At 35.8% G+C, this 19,117-nt stretch overlaps 1 protein-coding gene across 2 annotated transcripts in view; it reads left to right on the top strand.

Annotated features, from left to right (window-relative positions):
• The window catches only part of LIN7A (lin-7 homolog A, crumbs cell polarity complex component), a 124,076-nt gene that overhangs the window by 71,469 nt on the left and 33,490 nt on the right, over positions 1-19,117 (top strand). For both annotated transcript variants that reach the window (XM_042992816.1, XM_042992815.1), the window contains exons 4-5: positions 14,079-14,150; positions 16,483-16,692. In XM_042992816.1, coding sequence (XP_042848750.1) covers positions 14,079-14,150; positions 16,483-16,692 — 282 coding nt within the window. The remainder of the gene's footprint in view (positions 1-14,078; positions 14,151-16,482; positions 16,693-19,117) is intronic.

Raw genomic sequence — 19,117 nt, 5'->3', positions numbered from 1 at the left:
AAGCATGCTTGGGTGGCTCAGTCAGCTAAGTGTCCTATTTCAGGTCAGGTCATGATCTTGCAGTTTGTGGGTTCAAGCCCTGCATCAGGCTCTTTGCTGATAGCTCAGAGACTGGAGTCTGCTTTGGATTCTGTGTCTCCCTCTCTCTCTGTCCCTTCCCCACTTGCAGTCTGTCTCTTTGTCTCTCTCTCTCAAAATAATAAATCAATATTAAAAAAAAAGAAATACCTGTTTTAGTAATTTTCTTACTTGTTATGGAAAATTTTATCTATAGCAAAAATTACTTCCTGTAGTAAGTGTAAGAAAACTTTGTTTCTGTATACCAAATAAATTGGCAGGAGGTTCAGATAGGGAATTACTAGAATTAATTTGTTAATATCTTCTCTTTTTATTGAACTGTAATCCAGTTTTAACATTATTAAACTTTCAAGTAATCAAGTAGAAAGAAAAATGGTAAAACAATACAAAAGTAATTGGTAGATTATAACAGTAAGTCATACAATCTGATCCAAATGTTTTTTTTGCATGAGCAACAAACATTTGTGGTTTAAAAATCATATGACTATCACCAATAAGATTTTTTCTAATTCACACTTTCTTATGAAAATCGGAATTTTAGGCACTACCTAACACGATTGTGCATTAGGATTCTGATGAGTAATGATCATGTATACAGGCTGCTTTTGTGTTTTAATGAGCTGGCTATGCTAATTGGTAAAATGCTGAGTTTAATTTTATTTTTATATGCTAACTTTTTATGCTTAGGACGTAAAGAAAATCAGGACAAGTCTAATGTATATTTGGCAGTAAACATATTCTAATTGATCAAGAAATAATTATAGTCTATTTCTCTTTTCTATCGACCCTATCCCATTCCTTCCATTGTTTAACAGACTTCTAGTTACAAGTAAATGGGCCTGTATTTCCTTGAGTCTATCTGAACATAAGTGAGAAGAGATAGGAATGAATAAGCATCAAGTATATAAACTATAGCAGGAAGGGTAATTGATAAATTCACATGGACAGATGGTAAGATCTATACCTAGAGTATAGAGTGACTCTTATTTTCCTATCATCCTTTCATAAATATGTCATGGCACATTTTATAAGATCAGATATGATGGCACCATTAAAATAATGTGAAAGAGTATTTAATAAATGGGAAAAATATTCTCAATATTTTAAGTAAAAAATTGATTGTAAAAAGTATACAGTGACTGAATTGATGTTGATTTTTTAAACAAATAAGGCAGACTGGAAATAAGTCTCCCAAAATGTTGACAGTAGTTGTATCCTGATATGGAATTATAAGTTATTTTAATATTTTTGCTTATACAGGTCTATATTGTGCAAATTTTGTGTAATGTATATGAATTGCTTTTACTGTCAACTCACTTTTACAAAATGCACTTCTTAGTATTCTCTTTCTCTTGAATATATTCCGTTTTAAAAGGCATATATGTGAGTTATATAAATTCAAAACGGGTGCCTGGGTGGCTCAGTCAGTTGAGAATCTGACTCTTGATTTTGCCCCAGGTCATGATCCCAGGGTCGTGGGATTGAACCTCACATCAGGCTCCACACTAAGTGTGGATTCTCTCTTTCCCTCTGCTCCTCACCCACTCGGGTGCAAGTGTGCACACACTCTCTCTTTCTCTCAAAAAATAAAATAAGACTAAGGCTTGGCTGATAAATTACCTAAGTAGATATCAGAGCCCCTCAAGACCTCCTTATCTTCCCACCCTAAATTTCTCCTAGAGGTTAGCGTATACACAGAGGGCTTCATTTGCCAACTGAGTAGATCACTCACAAATTATATCTTACAGTCTATATTCTTCCTCTGATCTTCAGATCTACATATCTAGGTGTCTGCTGAACATCTCTTAGAGATCACAAGGCAGCTCATACAATATCATCCAAAGTCAAACCCATTATCTTGCATGCCTGCCCACACCTCTAACCTGGACCTCTTTCCATCTTTTCTCACCCAGAGCCTACCAACACCAAGCTCCATTCGGTCTACTCCTTAATTGTATCCACTAATTTGCTCTGAATTGCATCCAACACTTCCTGCCTGCCAAACTATAATAGTCTCCTTTTCCATCACAGTTCATTTATGATGTCCCAAATATTGTGTGGGACACACTTAAACTAAAAATCTGCTCATTGTCTGAAATTCCAATTTAATTGAGCATCCCTTATTTTTACTACTACCTCTGGAAACCCATTATTAGCCATAGTAATTTTAACTCAAACAACTGAATAATCAGGTTGGCTTTTAATAACTGAGTTAAATTTTTTCTTTAGTGTTTACTTGTGAGTTCATATGATCCCTGCGACAATGACAATATACACTGAATTGACTCAAAATGATTAATTCACTTACCACATAAAGGCCTATTTTTGGAAGTAAAAACTAACTTTACAACTCTTGCAGAATTTTAAGTACATGGGTAAATTTTAACCTCACTGAGAAATATTCTAGCATTTTGGGATCCTCAGTGAGATTTTACATCATCTTCATCCAATCAGTATATAGAGACAAGTTTTTAAACCCCAAACCCCATTTGAATTTTACCCCAAATAAGAAAATAGAGATAATCCAGTCCCTTTGAATGGTGTTATACTAATTGGAAATGACATCTTCCCAACATTTTGCTCAGGCATTTCCTGTCACAGAGGACTCTGGCTGTGTAACAAGGACAGGATGGGAACAGCTGCCTTAAGGGAATCCTTTTTTAGACAACCATAAGGAAAGAGATTTCTCCCTGGTGGCTTGGCCATCTGCCATTTGGACTCTGTGGAAATGTTGTTATTTATGATTTCACTTCTTCCTCCAGTTATTAAATGATTTGTACAAGGAATTTAATTTGTCTTACCTTATGAAAGTTATATGTGTAAAGAACCCACTAGGAAATACAAACCAATTATAAAAGTAAGTAGAGAAATTAATAGCTAATTACACATGTTTAAAACTTATAGCCATTCTTCAGTTTTATGGTTTTACAACTAATTATTCTGCTGTTATACAATAGAAGAATTAGTTACAAAGCTATAAAACTGAACAAAGTATTTTCTCTTGCCTTTGGAAATAAGTATAAGTATAGTGATTTTAATTCACTTACAACGAGTGATATAAATAACCTCTGGAAATTTCAAAATTGATAGAGATTTGAGGACTGTGTTAGGTACCATACCAATAGTTTTGATGCTTTCCTTCTGAGTCCCTGCAAAACCAAAACCAAATAAAAAGATGTGCCATTTACTGTCAGGCACGAAGGGGCGTTTAATCCTCCCTGTTAAGTGGTCCCAGAACACCCTCCTTAAGGATCCTTTCATCCCTCCCACATATGTTAGGAGGTAGAGTGCTGGAGAACTTTCTTGATGTGTTCTCATTAGAATTAACCTATACACACTATTTCAGAAAAGCTCCTAGTTCCTTTGTAACTTGGCCAGGCAGGTGGGTAGATATTTAAAGGCATCACTTTGGGGCGCCTGGGTGGCTCAGTGGGTTAAGCGGCCGACTTCAGCTCAGGTCATGATCTCGCAGTTCGTGGGTTCAAGCCCCGCGTCGGGCTCTGTGCTGACAGCTCAGAGCCCGGAGCCTGTTTCAGATTCTGTGTCTCCCTCTCTCTGACCCTCCCCCGTTCATGCTCTGTCTCTCTCTGTCTCAAAAATAAATAAACTTTAAAAAAAAAATTAAAAAAAAAAAATAAAGGCATCACTTTGTCCAAAATATTCCCGGTCTTCATCTAACTCTAAGCATTGGAGGTCACTTGCAATAGTAATGCTATTTTCACATAAATTCTCTAAGACATGGGATTGGTCACAAATTATGGACCCTTTCAATTCAGCTTTTCTACTGCTGTAGGTTATTTAGTGTCCTTTAAAGCAAGTCATGAATGGCATGTATCACTTTGCAGCAGAAAGTCTGAGTCATGTAGTTGAACTTGGGCATATACACATGGATTGTGAGAGATAGACTTGAAGTTTCAGTGCTGTTGAGATGCTATCATAGCTAGTGGTCCAGGAGTACTCAAATCTTCATTTCACCTTTCCTTCTCAGGGAGTTAGCAACCAAGAAAGCTAGATGAAAGGACCAAAATGAAGGAGAAAACAAATTACCACTTTGTTAATTGTATGGAAGTACCCAAATCCTCTCTAGTGCAGTTCTGTCTGGTCTAGACATAACTTGTCTATATATATCCAAATATATAGATTGGATAATGAAGCTTGGGCTCAGACACCTAAATAACAGCCCCCCCCCCCAACTTTCCTCCACTCTGAATCTGAGATGTCTGGTTAGGCCTAAGAAAGTAGAATAGAAAACAACAGGACCATTTACATCTACCCTAAGCAGGCAACTCTTGCCTGATTTCTTGTGACATAGATACAGTAAGGGATGAAGGTATGTCTCATGACTGCTAAGTTTTTAGAGATACTATCAGTACCTCTAGTAACATCATGGCCCAATACAGTCCCTGGTTGCTGACCAATTGCATGAGCAAGTAGGCCTTCCTTCCCAGGGGGTATTGGGACAATAAGTAAAACTGGGATGCAGAGACTAACATGTGGGAGGGAGGGCCAGAACGTTTTAGTCCCAAAATGTCATATTTGTTTTTGATCTTCAAATTCAGTGCTTTGTTTGTTTGTTTGTTTGTTTCTGTTTTTAGTTATAGGTAATGCCATCCCATTGATGACTTAGTTGTCAGATGTATTTTGTCAGGATACAAGTGAAGTTGGAGGCTCTACAGTAAGGCTGATTTGATTCTTAAAAACAATATAGTTGCACTGGAGAGTGTCAACTGAGGTTTTTTCTTGAGTGCTAAAAGGAAATGCTGCCTTGTCAAAGGCACTTACTATATACTGCATCGGCATGGTTGAAAAAAATAGTAATGAAGTAATGAAGCATACTGCCTAAAAAAGGTCTTTTGTGTCCTTTGTGACTAAAAACTGCAGAGTCCATTTAACTTCCCCTTCCTGCTTTGAGAACATAAAGAGTACTTTGCATGGCATAGTTGTCACTGAACCAAGGAGGAATGCTTCTTCAAGTCGATGGCCCATTTCTGGAAGCAATATCAGTTGCCATATTGATTTCACCAGTAATACCATCAAATGTCTGCCTTAATGACTGAACTGTTTTTTGCAAATCATTTCAACCTAATAGAGATGTATTGTCCTTTGCTTCTTTATACCTGTCAATATTTTTCTTGTCCAGTGGGTGGCATATTTTCACTAAACTTGATGGCCATACAGAAATGTAGAAAAAGACATTTCTCTGGAAATTTTATCCTTCTTGGACTTTCACAGGATTGGTTTGAGGCTTGATGGTCTAATTATAGCAGATGTGACTTGTAACCAGTAAGGGTCATTTTTTTTTTTTTTTTTTTTTGCAAACAAAATGATTGGTTCTAGACATTGTCTCATACCTTAAATCCCTTAGTTTATAGGACTTCCAACACTACAATTTTAAACAAAATGTTTCTGCAGCTACAAAAGCATATGGAAACTATAGATGATAGATACATGGATAGCTATAGTTCTAAGTACACAGCATTTATTTATGGTTGCCATTTTTTCCAAAATGGAAGACAAATTCAAGGCAAAAATTAAATATTTTTTGGATTATTTCTTCCATTATTAATAGATGAACCAATTTTCAGTTGATTTGGAATTATTTCTACAAAACCTCCTAAAATAAGTAGATTATGTTTTCAGCAACTTAAGCTTTATTTCTCTTTCATTCCAGCCATATGAAGGATAGTGTACACATTCATATCAGGGCACTTATTTTTGCATGGATGAAACCCACTCCACTACATGCAGTTAAATTTAGAGCCACAAATTCATTTTAGATACCTCTTCCCCTGCCTAAACTCTGCCTTCAGAAAACCTGCCATGTTTTTATTATATTATGATAAATATATTGTGGCTTAATATTGTAAATGTTGTCCACCCAGCCAGGTGGCCTATAATAATAAAAGGGTACGGAAGGAATCGATTTTACTTTTAATTTATGAGAATATTTAAATATTTTAAAATCTGATACCACATCAAATAACTTTCCTTTATTCTACTTTTATCTGAGTTTCCAAATCTGAAAAATTAAGAAAACCATTAAAAATTATAAATATAGATACAAATATCAGTGTTTTTTAAAAATTTTTGATTTATTTATCTTGAGACAGAAAGAGCACGTGTCCACGTATGAGTGGGAGAGGGGCAGAGAGAGGGAAAGAGAGAGGATCCCAAGCAGGCTCCGTGCTGTCAGCGCAGAGCGAGACACGGGGTTCGAACCCACGAACCCTGAGATCATGACCTGAGCCGAAATCAAGTCAGATGCTTAACTGATTAAGCCACCCAGGAGCCCCTACAAAGTCTTAATACTTATATTGGTTTTTTTCTTACTTTAAAAATATACATTCTTACTTGTTTTTTCAACAAAAACTGTACATTTAACAAGCCTTAATGAACACTATAATGTGGTAGGATTTGGACCATATCATTTTCCCGTTTGGACTTTTTTCCTCATTAATTTGCTTTAATAATTCTGATCATTTTTCTTTCTACTTGAAGTACCTTGGTCTAATGTTAGACATTTTGATTTTTCATAGTTACTGAAAGGTTTATTTCTTTTTCGCAGTCACTGATACAGAGGGGTGTATCCTAATTGTAATTCTATTGACATTTTAGTAGCCAGCCTGTTCACAATGATGCACTACAAAATCTCTGGAGTATCTTGTACTTGAAAGAAATGTTACCCTCCATTAAAGTATATGTTGCTTTCCACGTTTATAAACTTTAAGGAATGGGAGCTAATGTCATCTTTTTATTCTATTAAACACATCTTAAATATAGGTAGGTCTTTGTGTTTCAAAGCCCTTATTTTTAATTTCCAAAATCCTGATGAAGTTTCAGAATATTTTCATCTAAAACTATTTTCTTTTTTTTAAAGTTAGGTTTATGGAAGTATAATTTTCATAGAGTATTGGTATTTCCTCTTTTCAGTGTACAATTCTGAGACTTTTAATTATGACATGCAATCATGTGATCATCACCATTATCAAGGTATAGGAGTTCCAGCACCCCCCAAAAGTTCTTTATGCCAGGTAGTCAACTCATCCCCACCCCTAGCTTCTGGTAACCTTTGATCTATTTTCTGTTCCTATTATTTTGCTTTTTCCAGAGTGTCATATAAACGAAATAATCATGGAGTCTGACTTCTTTCACTTAAGCAATACTCATTGGAGATTCATCGCATTGTTGCATGTATGAGTAGTTTATTCCTTTTTATTGCCAAGCAGTATTCCATTGTACAGGTGTGCTTCCATTTAATTATTCATTCACAGTTGAAGGCTATTTGAATTGTTTCCAGTTTGTGGTGAATATGAATAGAACTACTGTAAGTATTTGCATACCAGTTTTGTATGAATATACATTTTTATTTATCTTGCATAAATAGCTAGAAATACATAAGGGAATCTTAAGGTAAGTGTAGGTTTAACTATATAGAAAACTGTTCATCTTGTTTTCTCATGTGGCTGTGCCATTTTGCATTCCTACCAGCAATGTACAAGAGTTCTAGTTGTTCAACATTCTTGCCCATACAAGGTGTTCATTTTTTTAAAAATCTAGACATGTTAATAAAAGTGTAGATGTATCTAATTATGGCCTTATTTTTAATTTTCTTAGGGATTAGTGATATTGAGTATCTTTGATGATGAGTATCTTTTCACATTTGCCACCCATAGATCTTCCTGGCTGACATGCCTATTCAAGGAGTTTATCCAATTTTTAATTAGGTTGTTTTCTTACTCTTGACTTTTGAAAATTATTTATATATTTTAGATATGAGACCTTTATCAGATATGTGTTTTACAAACATTTTTGCCTAATCAAGTTGTTTTTTCATTTTCTTAAAGTTTTCCTGAGAGTTAGTTTCTACTTTTTTAAACTATGTTTTAGTCAGATTCTCAGTTTCCAAACCCTGACATTAACAAATTTTCACTAATTTCTAGTGAACAAATTATACAACTCTTCGAATTGGAGGGGGCTCAAAGAAAACAAACTCTAAAGATAGCACAGTTCCATATAACATTCACTTAAATAATACAGCAATCAGGAGTTCTTTGGGCTGAAACTAGCAGAAAATGCAACTTCATTGGCTTAAACAAATATTTTTCTTCATTACAAGTTGAGAGATAAAGGCAGCTGCTTACAGTGTTTGAGGAGCTCCACATAATCAGAGCTGATATAGACACTTTTTCTTGGCCTTTCTCTTGCAGTCGTAGGTTGCTACTACAGCTGACCATCTTCACACTCAGAACGAAAAGTAGGGAAGGGGAAAAGTCTAGCGCTTGTACCAAGAGGACAACACTTTCCCAGAAGCCTCTCACCTACTTCCAATTAAATTCTTATTGGAAAGAACTAGGTCATATGGCGAGGCAGTGCTAGGAGGAGGAGGCTGAAAATGGGGGCTGGGCAAGGTGAGCCTACCTAGTATCTGCCTCACACAGCCATTTTAAAATAACACGAAATACAGGGGTGCCTGGGTGGCTCAGTCGGTCGGGGGTCCGACTTCAGCTCGGGTCATGATCTTACAGTCCATGAGTTCGAGCCCCGCGTCAGGCTCTGTGCTGACAGCTCAGAACCTGGAGCCTGCTTTGGATTCTGTGTCTGTCTCTCTCTCTGCTCCTCCCCTACTCACACCCGGTCTCTCTCTGTCTCAAAAATAAATAAAAACATTAAAAAAATTTAAAAAAAATAACACGAAATACAAAAGGCAGTAAAACTGTAAGAACAGAAGACAGAGCAATCAAAATCTAATTTTGAACTCAAGGTGTTTCCACACTTGCTGACCAAGCAGCTAAATTCTAAAGGTGTAGCTTCCATTGCATTTTAGGCATGCATGTAATAGTAATAATAGAAACATAGTAGCTATTATCATAAGAATTTAATAAGAATAATAGGTTATGGTTTATAAAGCCACATACTTTATCTTCTTTGACTGCCTCTCGAAGATAGGGCTTTACATAATGGAAAACTAAGATGCATAGATAGTAGGTCACTTAAAGTCACATACAAAAGGGAACCAGGATGAGAAACTCATAATACAGATTTATCATCCATACCTACCTCTCTGTACCAATCAGGGTTTTCAAAATCAAAAAGAATAATTCAATGTAAAGTTTATATTTTGATATTATCTACATAACCTGTGTGTAAATGAAAGCTCAGAAGCAAAAATCCTATTGCATTAGAATTTTAGCTGTTCAGCTTAATTTATCTAAATGGGAATTCTGTTGTACAGTTGGTAAATAAGTTGAAGTAAAAGTGTAACTTTTACTTTATTTGTATTTGTTATTCTCTCAGTGATAAAATTTCCATCTAGAAAAAAGTAGTCTATTTGCTTTCTTAATATAAAGAAAAATTTATATTATTTATTTAAAAATTTTTGGAGCGCTTGGGTGGCTTAGTCGGTTGAGCATTCAGCATTTGGTTTTGGCTCAGGTCATGATCTCGCAGTTTGTAGGGTTCGAGCCCTGCATCAGGCTCTGTGCTGGCAGTGTGGAGACTGCATGGGATTCTCTCTCTCTCTCTCTCTCTCTCTCTCTCTCTTTCTCTTTCTGCCCCTCCCCGACTTGCACTGTCTCTGTCTCTCTCAAAAAAATAAATAAACTTAAAAAAAAATTAAAGCCCTTCTATAGTGAAGATTTATGTCAATTCAGAGTTTTAGAAGATGCCTTTAATTTTTTTCTTTCATATTTTGGTCCAGGCGCTTGACACACTGACTAGAGTAACTCCTAAATGAATGTTAGCAGAACGAATGAACAAACGAACTTTCTGAATCAAGTGACTGCAACCCCATTGCCTTAATTGAATCTATCTATATTTGTAAATTTTCAATAGCTTGGAATAAGTTCCAAATATTCAAAATGCTATTGAATCTGTGAGATTTATTCAAAGTCAGTAAATTACTGATACTAAAATGTAAGCTCAAACTGTGTACAAGAGTTTCTGTAAATTATTCAACTTTCACTAGGAATTAACCTATCTTACCAATGGAATGTGCTTAAAATGCTGCTGTAGCCGACATTGCCCAGAAATTTGGAGACCCAAGTGATTCTGGAAACTATAATAAGCCCCACTGTCCTGTGTTGAAGCTCACACAACCATTTTCTCTTCCTTTTAAGAATTCTCTGAGGGCATCTGGTAAAATACTTTAGCTTTCTATAACAATTTCCTTCAAAATTTTACAAATACCTGCACACTTGTCCTTGAAAAGTAAGATAGGTAGGGATACATTTTGTCCCTAGAAAATGATGAGCTAAGAAACTTTAACAAGACAATATAACCAAATGAAATAGAATTAATGTCTCCAAGTTCTGACTTGACTCTCTAGACCATGTCATCCAGTGTTTAAAAACCGACTAATCAGAATCTGTGGTGCTTTACAAAAGAAAACACTAAAAATAATATTTGACTTCTTTCTTTGAATCATAGTATATTATAATCATAAAAGATTATTAAAAATGCTATTTCACTTTCATTGGGAGTGATGAATTTGTTGGTTTCTGAATCGTATTGTACATTTGCAGCCACCACATGTATAATGATAAGCGTCATGTCGAACCTAGATACCTTTATTCAAAATATAAATAAATACTTGTGACATCTCCAAGTTTTTGTTTCCTCAGTGCAACCAAAATGGTAGTAGTCCGATGCTGTCTTAATAAGAAAGCCTGATGTGGTTGAAAGAGGAAAGACGTTGGAGGCAATTAGATATGAATCTCTGTACCAGATCCGCCACTACCTGTGTGGTCATAGGCATGTTACCATCTCTGTGACTGCTTCCTTGTGTGTAGAGGGCCTCAATCATAAGTTGTGAGCATTGACTGAACTCTCAGATATAAAATGCTTAGCATTATGCTTGGCCTACAGTAAGTCCTCATTAAATGCACACCAGACTTGTGGTTACTTACTTCAAGACGTATTCGTTGAATAAGACCCTTTAATTTATTTACAAGATCCTTTACTCACTGCTACGCAAGTGTCTTTTTATGGCTTACTAATTATTATGTATAAGAAGAAATGATACAGCATGATTTCTTAGTTCAGGGTTTCTCGATCTCAAGACTATTGGCATGTTGACATAGTTCTTTGCTACAGGGGGCTACTCTGAGCATTGTAGGATATTTAGCAGCCTCTTGGTCTTCTAATACTACATACCAGTAGCACCCTCCTGCTCTTCATTTGTGACAACCCAAAACGTCTCCAAACATTGCCAAATAAATTGGTGCAGAAACGCCCCCAGGCAAGACTACAGTCTTCCATCCATTCTCTGTAAAATGTATTCACGGTCTGCTAGTCCTAGGAGATTCTTCCCCAAAGATCCCAGTGTCAAATAAGTTGGGAAACATTGAATATTAATAATAATAATAGTAATAATAATAGCTATTTTTTATAAACTTACTATATGCTGCAAACTGTTCTAATCTTATTTAATCCTCCTAACAGACCTAGAAGTTAGTTACAACTTTAAGGCATATTTTTCAAATTAGAACATTGCACTTGGTCAAGTAACTGACCGAGATCATACACTTAATATGTGGCAACTGCAAAACTTGGGCGTTATCTGTACATAGTACTGCCTCTTGCATACTCCACTTTTTAATTCACAGTTCAAATTAGAATGTTAAGGATAGTTATTCTTAAATGTTTATTTCTTTATTTTAGGAGCTTACAAAATTAGTTTTTGCTGTTATCAGTTGATGACAATCTCCTAACGGTGTGCAAATGATTGTCTACATAAACATACTTTGATGCATGTAAATATATCATTTTCCCTGGAAAAGATAATCAGGATGTCCCTAGAAAAATTCAAATGGTCCAAAATCAAGGAGGGAGAAATTTCTCTGCTTGGAGGAGGCAGGGAAGAATGAACAGAGAAAATGAAATTTGAATTGGGTCTTTTATCATCATGTTAAACTGGGTTAAAGAAGATTCTGCCAAATGAAAGGGCATTCCAAACAGAGCAAAGAGCATATCCAAAGGCCTAGGCAACTGGGAAGGCATTGTATATTTGGGGAATAGTGAGGATGGAGAAAAGGAAGTTGGGGAATAAAACGAGAAAAGGCTGCGTTCTGCATTGTTATTGCTGGTTTGACTCGTGTGGGCATTGGACTTTGCAACCTTTACTCTAAGGGCAGTAGACAGCCAAAAGCTCGGTAGTGACATGATCAGGTACGTACTTGACAATGATAACTAAAGTCAATAGTGTTTGGTGGTGGAAAAGCCAATTAAGACACTAATGCAGAGCTTTGAGCAAGATATAATGAGTAAAGACAGAATGAAGGGCCAGATTTGAAAGAGTTTCTTAACAAGAAAAGCAGAGTAAGGAAAATCTTCCTCCCAAATGGGCTGTAAGATCAAGTAAGTGGAATTTATTTGTAGAAGGGATATTTCTGCAAAATAAAGTGATGTACTTTCAAGGAAATAACATGGAAACATGTTAAGCAGCTATTCTGGTAACCTAGAAAATTTGCATTAACAAGTCCCAGGCTCCACAAATGCTTTCTTGGAAAACTCTTCCTTTTTCATTCCGATTTCTCACTCAAATTGTATACTCCAGTTATTTAGTGAAGTTTCATCCTACCTGGTAGATTCTAAATAGTGCCCCTACTTTTCTAGTCTAGACCACTTTGTCTTTTTCCCAAACATGCTACTTGGGAAAGATGAGTCAGCATTGACGGAGATTCAACCAAATGTATTTGAAAAATGATGAGCCAGCCAAGAAATGTTGGAAAGAGATTGGTCAGAGATACTCAGAGAATGGTTGTGGAATGGATGTATTAATCACATTCTGAATTCACTTTAATAACTTTGGACTTAAGTGTGGAAAATATGATTAATAGAAAGGAAAAAAATCTTTGATTGCAACTTTCTATTTCATCTTTTACAAAACAGTTAATGGGCCAATCGCAAAAAATATCCCAGCGAAATCCCAAATGGACTTTTACCTCTGCACATTATGCAGTTGATTTTTATGACTATTATTTAAATCTTTAAAATAGGCATATAGTCTAACATACTTAACCTTGTTATTTTTTTCTATCTTCTCAAACTATCCTTTATGAGTCATTCTGTATATGTAAGTTATTTATAATGAAGCAATTTATTTTGCCACCGATATACATATTTTATAATCCCATCCCTGACAATTTAGAAGGAAAACATTTTTTTCTACTAACAATTTTTGTAGTTGTGCCTAAAATCATAAATAATAATAATACCTGCTGTTTAAGGAGTGCTTATTAGGTGGCAGGTGCCTCGAAAGTATTATTTCAAATGAAACCCATACGAAATAAATATTCTTTACCCATTTTTCAGATGGGCAAAAAGAGAGTCAACATGGTGAAGTGGTTCAGCCAGGACCTCACAGTCCCTCAATTATACTGCAAGGCTGAAACTTAGGTCCGTTAGTCAACAAAACCTATGTGCTTTCTACAATATCATTTTGGGTCCAGATTTTACCTGTATTTTTTTTATTTCATTTAAACGTTAACATGAACCAGAGCTGATAGGTTGCTCTGTGTTACTAGTGCTAAAGTCTCTTATTTTACTTGTTCCCCCTGGATATCATTTTATTTCTGTATTTATGAATTATGAATATGTGTCACAAAAGGTAACATACATTCCAATAGGCAAGGAAAAGATATTGTTACGCAGCTTTATATATCAAATTTTTATCAGATATTTGAGAGAAGGCACTATATGTAGAGGTAAGAATTTTTACTGACAAAGTAGCTTTTATAAAATCAAGTATCTGAGTTTTTATACCTGATGAACACGGATAACCAAATAATAAGTGCTTGCCTTCTCTGCTGCAGCCCTCACCCACCAAATAGGAGAGATTTGTTTTTGGTCCAAATCATCAGGATAATTGATTCAGACTTATTTCAGTTTGTAACAGAGAATTTCTGTTTTACAAATGAAAATTTGTCATCCTATCTGCAGTGAAAGAATTGATGCTCTTAATGTTCTTACACATTCTTTTTTTTTTTATGTGAACATTTTAGGTGTATCAATATATGCATGAAACGATAACTGTTAATGGCTGTCCTGAATTCCGTGCCAGGGCCACAGCAAAGGTAAGACTTGAGTAACTTTAAAAATACATTTGACCCCAGTGATCTAGTAATTGATTGTGCGCGTGTGTGTTTCAGGTATTCTCGTGTGTACACTGTAAGAGAATTTAGACATCAGTGGCAGCCCAGAGTCTAGAACCAGTACTGCTTCCCAGGTAAAAATCCTAATGGAAAATTGAACGTTTCTGCTGCTTCTGTAGCTTAAGAAAGGAGAATGATTTCATTAAGCTCACTAACTGTCCATTTGGCACAAGCAAATCTACTGGTTCATTGTATGAAATAATACATGGTTTTCTGACACGTTCCTTTGATCCAAAAGAACCTGTTCCCCTTTCAGTGCATGAAGATTTACTTGCACAAGTCGAAAGCTTTGACTTGAGTTAGACATGAGGAGAACTCACCTGAGACCCACTGACATAGGATCCTTCCAGGTATACAGCTGAGCAGTGGGTAGCTTGCTGAAAGAATGTGACACTGACCTAAAGGGAAAGCCTGTCACCTTTTGTGAGAGTGACCACATGTGCTCTTTAAAAACTCAAATCCAGACATTGCAGAAAAATCTAATGGAAATCTTACACGAATGGTAAGCTTATAGCAATAGGATAGTGAAATTATCTGGAAAATAGACCATTAGGAAACAGTAGTTTTAAACTAAAATTACTGATGTAGTTCTTATTCTACAAACAGAAGTGCTGTAATCGATGCACAACAGCTTGCTTTTTAAAAGCTCTTATCCTTCTAATAATGTGTAAGAAATAAGAACCGGTGAAAATAATCAGAATTTTCCATTTAATTCTTTTGTGTTATATCACCTCTTGTTTGGTTTCTCTCCTGATTTCTTAGTTTTCATTCTGTAACTGAACACTGTAGATTTGTAAGGTTTTTTTAACCCAGGCAAAAGGAGGGTATTATTATCGTTACATCATGCTTTGCTTGTACTGAAGTGGAACACACACAGAAAAATGATCCCTACATGGTTTAATTAAGGGGAAAGTGAATTATGTAGTGTTTTACCATTCTCATTTCTTATTCATGTAGAACAGCAGGATAGCAGCATAATGTTGCAATAGCACAATATTTTCTGGTTGTTTCTGGGCTGTCTGCATTGCATCCATGTCAGCCATTAAAATCTATGCATGACGACGAGGTTTGCATGAGCAAATGCATGTAGCTAAAAACAAGCCATTATTTCCATATCATTCACTAAACTTCACTAAATGCAGACAGTAGCATAATGCTCAATTGATGTGATAATGCTGTGTGTGGAAAAGAATGTACAGTCGTTGGCAATCAATATTTTCACGGTGTTGAGTAAATCACTTTATAGTAGGCATCTAATCAACTGTGGTTAAGTCAGGTTAATGGAAATGGAAAATAAGAAGCAGGCAGAGGGTCTTTTCTTGATAGAAACTACTTAAATGCTGTTATTTTATTTCCATGAGGGGTGGGAACTAATGGTAAGTTGTGTTTCCAGCTTATTTTTAAAAATTCATGTATGAATTTTAAAATAAAATGATGTCCACATTAAATGATATTTTGTACATCTAGGTTTAGAACCATGAGCTGCTCATTTTGCCCACGTTGCCATAGGAGTTGAAATATTAATGTAAAATGTAGGGGGAAACATCTGTACCAGACAAGAGGACCTCTCATAACAACACAGAGTACTGATGTGAAATAATAATAATCCGTTTGAATCTATTTCCTATTTTAGCTTTTATTTGCTTTTAGGTATCCTCAATCAAAAAACAAAAAACAAAAGCAAAAACAAAATGTGCCAAGCCAGTGTTCTGGCAATAGCAAGATTATATATGTATTCCCCACAGTATACACATATAAGTGCTTCTAAGCACATTGAATAAACGTTCATGTACATGCACTGGGGTAGACTGGGTGTCCTACAGAGAAGTGGATTACATCATCTCTGCCCTTCAGGTGCTCATAGTCAACACGTATACATAACAGCTATGGCATGTGTACTGTATAAAGGTAATATGAGGATGCAACTAATTTTGGAGTCCAAGAAAAGGAGGAATTGCATCTAACTAAGGTAACTGGGGAAGATTTTTATGAAGATGGGAAATTTGTATCATAATGGATAAGCTCTAGAAAGCCGGGAATAGCTAGGCAGGGCTTTACCAAACAAAGGAGTCATAGATGACGTTTAAATGAAGCGAATCTTCCCACCACCCCGCCCCCACAGCCCCATCTTGTTCTTTCTTTCACAGGAGAATGCTATAAAAATAAGAGGAGTTGCCTGATCCTACGCACTGCAAAGCATACGATTAGCCTTATTTCCCTCGTTGTATTACCAAATGACCATCTTTTCTTTCAGGCAACAGTTGCAGCTTTTGCAGCTAGTGAAGGCCATTCCCACCCTCGGGTAGTCGAACTGCCAAAGACTGATGAAGGCCTTGGCTTTAACGTGATGGGAGGAAAGGAGCAAAATTCCCCCATTTATATCTCCCGCATCATTCCTGGAGGGGTGGCCGAAAGACACGGAGGCCTCAAAAGGGGAGACCAGCTGCTATCAGTGAACGGAGTGGTATGTTCATAAAATAACCGGAGGTTTTCTCCCCTAAGCACATTTTTTGCCCCCTGCTGTTTCTAAAGTCAATGTTGAAATCCTAGAACAAATCATCATTTTGTGTCCAAACAGCTTCCTCAGCATTGATGGACATTAACCCTACAAAAGCAATAATTTTATAGTTTTTATGTCTCATTTCATCTGTTCGGGTATGATAAGTGTGAATTAGTTGGAAAACTATCCCAAGAAATTATCCCAACTAGTAGAGTTTTCCCCCATATGATACTCAAGTTGAATTAATGCTTAGAAGAGCATAATAATAACTCCAAGGTTCTTTCTATTCAAATTACTATAAACAATTACATGCATTTTAAAAATAACGACAAAACTCCTCATCCTGTGTTTTTTAATTAAAGAGGAAGGATATTTTTAATATACATAATAATAACGCACATGGAAAAAGAATGTGCAGATAATTCCTTAATGTACAGCTGTAGTATGATAAAAACATAATAACCTCTTCCCCAAAAATGTTTGATTATGTTATCTATTCATCATATGTATTTTGACTTTGACATGAAGTTAAGGTAGATTAAATATGTAACATTTTAAAGTAGAAGTAGGAGCATACTTTTTTGTTCATAACCTCATATTCTTTGGATGCCATTACCTCTACATGTAATAAAGACCTGCTAAAGAAATAACTTTATCTGAAAAGAACAATTTTCTACCCATAACTTCTACACGTACTAAGAATAATCTAAAAGCATAAATTTCAGAAGTTTAAATAAGAACACATCAATGTTTATGTTTGTATTAGCCTAAGATCTTTTCCCTAAGGACTTAAGATTTTAATAAATAAACTAGACCTGGGTTATTTGTGACCTTGTTGACTTCTGCTAAGAACACAATATCCAAAATAAACAGCTTTTAGAATGTGATATTGGTAACTATGGGGTAAATTGTTGTGTATTTATATCTTTTATTTTGTTTATTTTTTTTTTTATATTTTTAACATGACTAGCAGTTTTGTAGAACCCAAAACTACTCATTTAACTCTGCTGACCCCTGATATACATCAAAATCATTAATCCATGAATATTCTATATCACTTCAGAATTCCAATTCTAACACTACCATTTCATTCACTTTTTTGTATGTAACCATGCTTTGAGATGAGTTTTCTTATTGACCTTTAGGTAATTATGACTTTTTCAAAGCATGTTCCAGCTGATAATTTCAGAGTCCAACTTTCCAGTAGACGGTTCTGGAGCTAGGTCATGCAATTATTTCACAAAGTAATCTGTGCCTCGGTGTATGAATTTATTACAATTGATCTAAATATATTGGGTACATCAAAAAAAGTATAGATTTTTTAAAAATGAAAAGTACAAAAAAGAACCAAAAACACAGAGAAATTGTGAAGCAACAATATATGAAGCAACAATAGATATAAGTGAATTCAATGTAATAGGTGGTTGACTTTTAACTATCTTTAAAGGAGCTAAAGAGCCTGTGTTTATTAACCCATGTATAGGCACAGCTATCGGCATTTCATAATCTCTCATCCATTCCTTGCAATGAACATGTGGCTTTATCTGCAGGGGGTATTGGAAAGTGGAATCAGACTCATCAGTCTCTATCAGTCAGTGTTCATGTGATTATAAATTAATATCCCCTATACTTGAATTTCCTAGTCTGAATAAGGGAAGTAGTAACTAAAAGCTCTGATGAAGATTAAAATGAGGCAGGACGTCTTTTAAGAACGGTACTGTGATAATTTAGTCCCACAGACTTTTTCTTTTCTTTCTTTCTTTTTTTTTTTTTTTAGAGAGAGGTAGGGGAGAGAGAGCTAATGTGGGTGAGGGAGGGGCAGAGGAAAAGGGAGAATGAGAGAGAGAGAGAGAGAGAGAGAGAGAGAGAGAATCTTAAGCAGCCTCCATGCCCAGCATGGAGCCTGACGAGGGGCTTGATCTCACAGCTGTGAAATCATAATCTGAGATGAAATCAAGAGTTGGACACTTAACCAACTGAGCCACCCATGTGCCCCAGTCACACACACCTTTGATAAGTAAGTGTGGTTACTGAAGAAGGTTGAAGAGGGTTAGCAGTAGCCCTATGATATTGTTAATGCTAGTCTCGTTGAAAGAAAATCTTGAGGCAAATTCTGCTACACGTGTAAGCATATTTTAGCAAACATAGTAGCAAAAAGGCATTCATGCAGCCTCTGTCATAAGCTGATGAAATTCTAGTTCTCTGTCCATTCAGATGTTCCAGTCATTACCTTGGAAAAAAGGTTTACTGAGGCAGAAGAAACAACATTCCAGGGCCAGAATTTTGTTACCCTTATATTCAGCCTCAGACAACCAGAAATTCTAGTAAACTGGCAGTTGGAAATAGGAAGGTTTAGTGACCAAACTTAGGCCACTAATCTTATGGTATG

Source organism: Panthera tigris, chromosome B4, assembly GCF_018350195.1.
Source record: "Panthera tigris isolate Pti1 chromosome B4, P.tigris_Pti1_mat1.1, whole genome shotgun sequence".
NCBI lineage: Eukaryota > Metazoa > Chordata > Mammalia > Carnivora > Felidae > Panthera > Panthera tigris.
This window is presented reverse-complemented; position numbering and strand designations above follow the sequence as displayed.